The sequence below is a fragment of the Gracilinanus agilis genome, chromosome 1, assembly GCF_016433145.1.
Source record: "Gracilinanus agilis isolate LMUSP501 chromosome 1, AgileGrace, whole genome shotgun sequence".
Taxonomy (NCBI): domain Eukaryota; kingdom Metazoa; phylum Chordata; class Mammalia; order Didelphimorphia; family Didelphidae; genus Gracilinanus; species Gracilinanus agilis.
The window spans coordinates 132,957,341-132,966,212 of record NC_058130.1 but is presented as its reverse complement, the minus strand read 5'-3'; the positions used below and the strand labels follow the sequence as shown (position 1 = coordinate 132,966,212).

Sequence of the window (8,872 nt, the reverse complement as noted above, 5' to 3'; positions counted from 1 at the left end):
AAAGCCCCCGCCCCTCCCCATCTCTTCCACTCTCTGGTGCCCTTTGGCTGGGGCAGGATGGGGGGAACCGAGACCCAAAAACCGCTAAGGAAGAGTAGTGGGCGGGCTCCATTTAATGGCCCTGCCCCCTTCCCTCCCCAAAGGGGTGCTGCCGCTCTTAAAGGGGCCGGCCCAAGCCGTCTGCTTCTCATTCATTGTCTTGACAGGAGCATCCTTATCCGGGCGGGCGGTGGTGTCTCCCTGGCTCCAGCTCCAGCTCCTTCTTCCTCGTCAGGCCTGGCCTTCCTGCATCTCACCGGGCATCAGGTGAGGCTGAGGGACTCGGGAGGAAGGGGGGATGCGCTACTGGGGGAAGCGTGGAGGTGGCTGGGTACCGGACCCTCTTAGCCACCTGTGGGTGTGGGGTGGAGTGTGGGGGGAAATAGAGGCTGCGGGGCCAGCGGGGATGCCAGAGGTCTCTCTCCCTCAAGTGTTTGTGGGATTATTTCTGGGTCCGTGTGGGTAGGGTGTCTGAAGAGCATTCAGTGCCAGCCCCGATTCCCTGTGGAGGTCGAGTTGGGGGGATGGGAAGGGAGGAGCTTGTGGGTGAGAATCTGAGTTCCATCCCCACCCCCACCCCCTTCCATCTCCCCTGGACGAGGCCAAGGGAAGAGGCCTGAGCACAAATCCCCCAGAGCATGGGAGTTGTTCAGCAGGGCCATAGAAGGCATAGGGATCAGCAGAAAGCTCCGAGCTGGGAGACAGGAAGACGTTTCAGAGAAAAACAAGAAAACCCTAAGTTCCCCTTTCTGTGGTTTCTGGGCCCTGCTGGGTACCTGGGGTGGGAGGGGGGACTGGGTGGGGCAGCAGCTTCCTGCCCTTCCCTCCCCCACCAAAAGAACCCATTAAATCAACCTAGGCAGGGGAGCTCTCCTTCCCTAAGCCAGAGACAGACAATCAGGGTCCTCAGCTCTGAGTTGGGGGGAGGGGTGGAAAAGGGGTCAAGATCTAGAGCAGCAGCACCTGTGCCCTTCCATCCATGGCATCCCTGCCCCCTGAGGTAAATAGTGACACAACCTGTTGCCCTTGCTACCTGTGCTCTGGTTCTTCTGGTTCAGGCCCATGAGGCCTAGTTTGCCAAAGCACAGCATCCCAGGAAGAAGATGTAGGCCAGGGAGGGCTGGAGATCTGGGATCATGAGGTGTATGGAGTTAAGGAAAGCAGACTGTGGGTCCATCCCGCTCTGGGCTGAGCAGGTGGCACAAGGGTTTGGGGAAGAAGGCACAGGGTTGTGCTCCAGGGGAGGTCTCGGCCTCAACTGGTCCTGAACCTTGCCTGGCCCAGGAATGGAGGAGCTCTTCCCAACATGGGAGGGCTTACAAGAAATAGGCATCAAATGTAAATGAAGCTTGGCCTCTCCTTTATGTCTAGTCTTCATGGCCTCCTGGGGAGATACCTGCACCCTCTGAGCCCCTGCTCTCTGGAGGACCAGGGGACACAAGCTGTCTGCTGGGAAGAGCTGGGGAGCTGCAAAGGCTATCCCCACTTCTCCCCTGGCCATGGTTATTCACTCGGGTCTCAGAGATCACCCACTTTGGGCCAAGGGCTGGGAGAAGTAGAACGATGCACGAATCCAACCCTAACTCTGCCCTCATGCAGGGTGTCAAGTCAGGAAGATGAAACATGGAAAGATAATTAACAAATGCCAGATGATGCATAAATGCCAGCTGAGTAGCACAGACAGCAACAAGCTGTAGGAGTTGAGAAAAGAGATCACTGTGCATTCCATGTGTGCAGATGGAGAGTGGGGAGATAGATGTCAGGCGGAGGGACGGCACTGGTACGCATGGGACATAACGGGGAATGGAGCCCAGGGTTTCTGCAGTGTGGGAGGTACACAGAGGAAAGCAGTGCGAAATCAAGACTGGAAAGGTAAGCTAATGGAAGGCTTTGGATATCAGGATGAGGAATCTGCATTTGATTCAGTAGTCAAGAAGGAATTATTGAAGGTTTCTGAATAAAGGTGGTACAAGGAGGTAACAGAATCGATGCTGTGCTTTATAGGAATGTTAGAACTGATGGCTAGCATGGCCTGGAAGAGGGAAGACTAGAAGCGGAGAGATCAGTTAAGAGGCTGCTCACTTCCTGTGACAGAGTGGAGCTGGGAGGTGGAAAGCTCACAGGAGCCCCTTTAATTCTCTTTCCTTACATCTGCCCCCAGGATGAGCCGACAGGTGGTCCGAAGCAGCAAGTTCCGACATGTATTTGGACAACCAGCCAAGGCTGACCAGTGTTATGAGGATGTTAGAGTCTCCCAGACCACTTGGGACAGTGGTTTCTGTGCTGTCAACCCCAAGTTTATGGCCTTGATCTGCGAAGCCAGTGGGGGTGGGGCCTTCCTGGTGCTGCCCCTGACCAAGGTGATGAGAGATGGGAGAACCTAGAAGGGGAAACCTTCTATGGGAAAGGGGCTAGTGAAATAAGGGCATCCCTAGCCTCCTGAAATCCCCAGGTGGTAATAAACTATCCATGTTCCAGGGTTTTAGAATCCCGAAATCTTAGGCCTTCAAGAGAAGTGAGAGATCTAGTCCAGCTTTCTTAGAAGAGGAAAACAAAGCCCAAATCCAGGGCCTGACTCATTGAAGGCTATTGTTATTAGCTGAACTAGATCTAGACCCTGTCTAATTTCCTATCTTTTAATTTTCTTCAATTTCTTCAGTGGCCTCCCTTTAGGGACATCATCTAGGGGAAGGAAGGCTCCACAATGGATCAGAGGAAACCTAGAGGGCCAGCAGAGAGTATCCTAAGAAATCAGGCCAAAGGGACAGAAAGAAGATACCCCATATTTCCCTTCCCATCTCATAATCTATGAGTCAGCTGCTCTTCTGCTGCCCCCAAGGGCTCTCATAGAGACCTACTGGGGCCTAAGAAGGAGGGTAGTCCCTAACTTAAGGGGACTGCTCCCCCTGGTCTGACTCCCCAGTCACCCTCTTCAGCCCTGCTTCTGCTCCTTGGGCTGGGGGATGGGAGTAGTCTAAAGTCTGAGGTTGTTACCTTAAATGGGCTGATAGAGACAAACAGAAGAGGAAGTGGTTTGGGGTGCTGGGAGCTCAGCCCCTGGCCTCCCCCACCCAACTCCCCACACCGGAAACTCTGCTCAGCCTGTAGCCCCCGGAAGAATGGCCCTGTTTCCAAACCTCCTACACCTTGCCTTAGAGTAGAGGGTACAGAGTTGGGGTGCAAACACCTTAGCCCTTTCCTTCTTCAACAGTCATCCAACCTCTCACTCTCCAGGGTGTTTCTCCATCCAGCTTCAAGGTTCCAGCCACAAGGATCCTCTCCAGCCTCTTTTCCTCTCCCCACAGTCCAGCTTCCCTTCTCAGATTCCTCCCCACCCCTCCACAAAGGAAACAGAGAAGCCTCTGGTCTTCAGGGGGGAAATTACCCTAGATTATGATCCCTTCCTCATCCCCTATTCTTTCAGGCTTGGAGGGAGGGAATGGAAGACTCTTCCTCATCTCCAATAGATCTCAAGAATAAGGTACACTGCAGGGAACTAAGGGGAATTCTAAAGTTAGACCTGAAAGTACCTTAGAAATCCTCTCATCTATCCCCTTCATTTTTTTTTTAAACTCTTACCATCTGTCTTAGAATCATGTGTTGTTTCTAAGGCATAAGAGTAGTTAGGGATAGGCAATGAAGGTTAAGTGACTTGCCTAGCATCATACAGCCAGGCAGTGTTGGAGATCACATTTGAACCTAGGATCTCCCCAGGCTCTCTCTCCACTAAGTCACCCAGCTGCCCCCCATCCTCTTCATTTGATATAGATGAGGAATCAGGGAGGAAATATAACTACCCCTAGGTCACACATCTGTTGAGTGGCAGAACTGAGTCCTAAATCTCCTGACTCACAGCTACCTTCTGGGTGCTCCTCTTGACTGGACATTCCTTCCCACCCATTATCCACCAATTCACACAGCTTCCTTTGACAAAGTAATCTGTGGTCATCAAAGGAGCATCCCACCTAAAGGCACTGTTCTCCTGTCCCCTCATGAATTTATAGGCACAGCTGTTTCCTCCACCACTGCTGTGCCTTCCTGCCAAAGAAGATACCCCACATTTCCCTCCCCATTCTCATAATCTATGCGTAAGCTGCTCTACTGCTGCCCCTTTAGACACACCCAGTTTGGTATTTTGGATTACCTCCACTTTCCTCCTTTCATTAAGCCCAGTTGTGGAAGGATGGGGAATCTGGAGGACATACTCCATAGAAGAGGTCATGTGGCATACAGGGTCAAGCCTGGGCTCCAGGTTGGTCTGCTGCAGGAAACTCTGACCTCCTCTCTCACCTCCTACCTCTCAGACTGGCCGGGTGGACAAGAACGTGCCCACTGTCTGTGGTCACACAGCTCCTGTCCTGGATATTGCCTGGTGTCCCCACAATGACAATGTCATCGCCAGTGGCTCTGAGGACTGCATGGTCATGGTGAGTTATAGGGCTAGAAAGGGAAGTCTCAAGGCTGAGGCCAAAGGAGGCAGAGGGGAGGAGCTGGGAACCTGAAGGAGGAGAGAGCCAGAGAGTCCAAGGATCCGAAGGACAGAGATGGGAAGAGAGACTGAGAGGTAGAGTCTGTATGGGTCACTCTTTAGAGCAGAAGAATAGATGACAGCTGTTCACAAAGGAGGGGGGAATCAGAGAAAGCAGGATTCCTTCTCTGTCCTCTCAGGTATGGGAGATTCCTGATGGGGGCCTGACCCTGCCTCTCCGGGAGCCAGTGGTCACACTAGAGGGGCACACCAAGCGAGTGGGCATTGTGGCTTGGCACCCAACTGCCCAAAATGTGCTGCTCAGTGCAGGTATGAGGTGGGCATGGGCCTGGGGACTGGTACAGCCATATGGTGGAACATGGGATAGCAGTCCTCTAGGTTCTCACCCTCTTCGAAATTTTTCCTAGGCTGTGACAATGTGATCCTAGTGTGGGATGTGGGGACTGGGACTGCTGTGCTAACCCTGGGCCCAGATGTGCACCCAGATACCATCTACAGTGTGGAATGGAACCGAGATGGGGCACTGCTATGTACCTCCTGCCGGGACAAGAGGGTCCGGATCATCGACCCCCGAAAGGGGACAGTTATAGCTGTGAGTGGCCACAGGCTGACTTTCCTTCCTCACCCCCATCCACTGAAAGCATCCCTATGTTGAGCAAGAGTCTTGGTTCAGAGGGAGCATTCTCTTCCTAATGACCTTGGCCCTTTATCTTTTTTTTTTTTTTTAAACCCTTACCTTCCATCTTGGAGTCAATACTGTGTATTGGCTCCAAGGCAGAAGAGTGGTAAGGATGGGCATTGGGGGTCAAGTGACTTGCCCAGGGTCACATAGCTGGGAAATGTCTGAAGCCAGATTTGAACCTAGGATCTCCTGTCTCTAGGCTGGCTCAATCCACTGAGTTACCCAGCTGCCCCCGGCCCTTTATCTTCTGACCCTTGAAGTTTCTCCTTGTTGGATGAGATAAACTGGACCCATCCCACCTCATGTCTCCCTTCAGGAGAAAGAGCGTCCTCACGAAGGGACTCGGCCAGTTCGTGCTGTGTTTGTATCAGAGGGGAAGATTCTTACCACAGGCTTCAGCCGAATGAGTGAAAGGCAGGTGGCCTTGTGGGACATGGTGAGTGAATCACCCTGGACAAAAATTGGGGGAAAGAAGCAGGTTGAGAATGTGAGGGAGTATCTTCCCCACTCCCAGGAGGCCTATGAGGGAGGAGGATGCCATAAGGACAAAACAAGGGGGATGAAGCTTAGATACAAGGAAGAACCTTCTGACTATGAAAGTCTAGTCTAATGATCAGAGGCTGGGAAGAGGCCTGGGTTCTAGATCCAATGCTACTAAGAATTTCAGGTATCAAGTCACTTCTTTCCTCTGGGCATTAGCTTTCTCCTCTGTAAAACAACAGTTGGACTAGCTGATATCTAGTATTGCTCAGCTCTTAGCGGGGCTAGATTGTCAAGAGAAGCTCTTGGTTATTAGCAGGGGAGGGATTCCTTGGGGCCTGTCCACGAGAGGCTGAGGTGTCCCCTCTGTTTTTGTCCCTGCAGCAGAAGCTTGAGGAACCTCTGTCCCTGCAAGAACTGGACACAAGCAGTGGGGTCCTACTTCCCTTCTTTGACCCTGACACCAACATCGTCTACCTTTGTGGCAAGGTGGTTTAGGCTGATCTGAAAGGTTCTGGGGACTGGGCTGAAGGGGAAGGGGCAGGAGGACCTGAGTGAGGAAGCCCTGGACCAGTGATGGTAAACCTTTTAGAGATAGAGCACCAGGTCCTGCCCCCATCCTTCCCCAACAGAGGGGAGGGATAAAGTACTCCCACTGGACTGGTAGGCAGAGGGTGAGGTGAGGAATGTCCTCATAAAGTGTAGAGATTGGGAGGGGAGTGGCCTGAGCGCTCTGCTCCCTTCCAGCTCTGCCACCTGTGAGCTGCTCACCTTCCCCACTGTGCAATCCCATTGGGCTGCTGGGCAGAGGGGTGAGAGATAGGAAAAATATCCTTAGGCACAGTGGAGAAGGGAAGGGGAGCAGCTCTGCTTGAGTCCCTCTGCCTTTCTAGTACTGAACTCTGGGGTATGGGGGAAGGGTGGCTGTGTGCCCACAGAGAGCACTCTGTGTGCCGCCATTGGCACCTGTGCCACAGGTTCGCCATCACTGCCATAGACCTTGGAGATGGGAATGTGGCATTTCTCTGGGTTACTGACTTCCTGCTTCCACCCCTAGGGGGACAGCTCCATCCGTTATTTTGAGATAACAGCAGAGGCCCCATTCCTTCACTACCTGTCCATGTTCAGTTCTAAGGAGTCCCAACGAGGGATGGGCTACATGCCTAAGCGAGGCTTGGAGGTCAACAAATGTGAGATTGCCAGGTGAGGGACCTTGGCCTGGTTGCCCCTTTCTTTTTATCCCAAGCCAGCACTGTCCTCTTGGCAATTTTGCTCACTAAAAATATGTCCCTACAGATTCTACAAGTTACATGAGCGCAAGTGTGAACCCATTGCTATGACTGTGCCTAGAAAGGTGAGATCCTATTCCTCCCCTATGTACCTTTAACCTAGCTTTACATCTTTCCTTGATCCTCTGGGTCCCATTCCCTAGGAAACAAACCTTTCCACCCAGCTAGGTATCAGGATGTCACAGATTAGAGTCTAGGAAGATGGTCCTAAGTTTCACATGGGGTAGAAATGGGGGTAGGGGTTGGGAAGTATCCTATATCCAGAATATCAGAATGATTTCACACTCAAGGTAACAGAAATGAGTTTTAGGTTCTCACTATCCCCAAGAGCCAATAAGTGGTAGCTCTGTGTGAGGTGAGACCCTATCCTTGACTCCACCATCTCTGCATCTTACTTCCACAGTCAGACCTTTTCCAAGAGGACCTGTACCCACCTACAGCTGGACCAGATCCTGCACTCACAGCCGAGGAATGGCTGGGGGGCAAGAATGCAGGGCCCCTACTTGTGTCCCTTAAGGATGGTTACGTGCCCCCCAAAAGCCGGGAATTGAGAATCAACAGGGGGCTGGACAGTGGGCGAAAGCGTGGCACTGTAGAGCCCAGTGCAGCTCCTAGCTCGGTAAGAGTGCTCTCCTAATGGGAAGAGATGGAGAGGGGGGTTCTGAGTACACAGCCCCAGCGTAGAAGAGGAGGAAAAAGGAAGGGCCAAGGATAAATAAGAAGTACAGCAAGCCAGGTATAAGGACTGGGCCAGAATGAAGGAGAAACCAGGAGAGGATAAAGGGTCAGCCCTCGGGGAGGGGAACCCAAGAGGAAACTAAGGGATGAGGATAGTATTCTAGGGAGGGGATCAAGACCCAGTACCTCAACTCCAGGCTGCCTCTCTTCCCAGGAGGCCATGGCACGGCTGGAGGAAGAGCTTCGGCAATTACGGGCCACAGTGCAAGAGCAACAGAAACGCCTGGATGAACTGGAAGAGAAAATCATAGGGAAGTAGCTTGGCCCCAAGACCTGAGACCTGGCTAGGTCCTGCCCCATGGGCAGAAGTTACTTGTCAAATTAAGCCTGTGAGAGTACTTCCCTAACCCCCTCCCATGTCTCCATACCTTATGGGATGGTGTGGACCTTGCAAGTAAAGAAAAATAAAATGGTTTTATTTTCTGATACCTCCAAGACTCAATACCTTTGTGACTTTCTCGAGGGAGGCTGGGATGTCTCACCTCAACAGAGATGAAGAGACTCTGAGGGCATAGACCAACCACAAAAGCTGACATCCAACTTCCACAGTTTAGGCAGATTAGACACCAGAAACCCCACCTTAAAGTTCTGAAGAATCAAATCAACCACAGGATACAGCCAGAACCAAAGTTTTACCATAATTCTTTCCCATAAGGCACTGCTTAAGTCATATCTAACTATCTTGTGAAGAGATCTTTAGTGACCTTGTTAATAACTGTAGAGCAGAATACTAAAATGTCATAAATAGAGACTAGGACTTAAGAGAGAATCTGGCCAGATCCCCTCATTTTATAGATGGAGCAGCTGAGGCTCATCTTACTCATAGTTTAATATTAATTAGTGACAGACTCAGGTCTAGAACCCAGGTTTCTTTCCCCTTAAACCCAAAGGCTTTTCAGCCACACCATGCTGTCATGATCCGTTATTTGAGGGTTGATATAAAGTAAGGCCTACTTCCATCCATTCCGGGAGTCCAAAAACCAACCTCCAACTCTCAGGTTAACAATTATCCTTTCCTCTGTCTGTTGTCCCATTTCAAAGCAGTTGCTCTAAAAGGTTATTCTTCTAATTACACTCTCCTGCAGGGCATTTAGCCCCAAGGATATTCTTTTAGACCTCTTCCTTCAGTGGCAGTAGATCTTCAGGTTCTGAAGG

General features: G+C 51.5%; 1 protein-coding gene across 3 annotated transcripts; it reads left to right on the top strand.

The window, feature by feature from the left end:
• The first annotated feature begins 225 nt into the window (after positions 1-225).
• Positions 226-8,145, top strand: CORO1A (coronin 1A). 3 transcript variants are annotated; one of them, XM_044657066.1, is made up of 11 exons: positions 226-306; positions 2,201-2,399; positions 4,344-4,466; positions 4,708-4,837; positions 4,936-5,120; positions 5,527-5,646; positions 6,078-6,179; positions 6,748-6,893; positions 6,987-7,044; positions 7,383-7,598; positions 7,872-8,145. In XM_044657066.1, exons 2-11 carry the CDS (start codon positions 2,202-2,204, stop codon positions 7,974-7,976), a joined length of 1,383 nt encoding a protein of 460 aa, XP_044513001.1. In that variant the 5' UTR covers positions 226-306; position 2,201; the 3' UTR covers positions 7,977-8,145. The 3 variants fall into 3 exon arrangements, with proteins under 3 accessions (XP_044513001.1, XP_044512999.1, XP_044513000.1); XM_044657064.1 differs by having other exon boundaries at positions 6,075-6,179; XM_044657065.1 differs by lacking the exon at positions 226-306 and adding an exon at positions 988-1,039 and having other exon boundaries at positions 6,075-6,179.
• The last annotated feature ends 727 nt before the right edge of the window (positions 8,146-8,872 follow it).

Coding starts and splice junctions, on each gene's coding strand:
- CORO1A (XM_044657064.1), top strand. CDS start 2,202: ATGAGCCGACAGGTGGTCCGAAGCAGCAAGTTCCGACATGTATTTGGA. Junction 4,467..4,707: donor CTGAGGACTGCATGGTCATG/GTGAGTTATAGG, acceptor CTGTCCTCTCAG/GTATGGGAGATTCCTGATGG. Junction 6,894..6,986: donor AACAAATGTGAGATTGCCAG/GTGAGGGACCTT, acceptor ATGTCCCTACAG/ATTCTACAAGTTACATGAGC.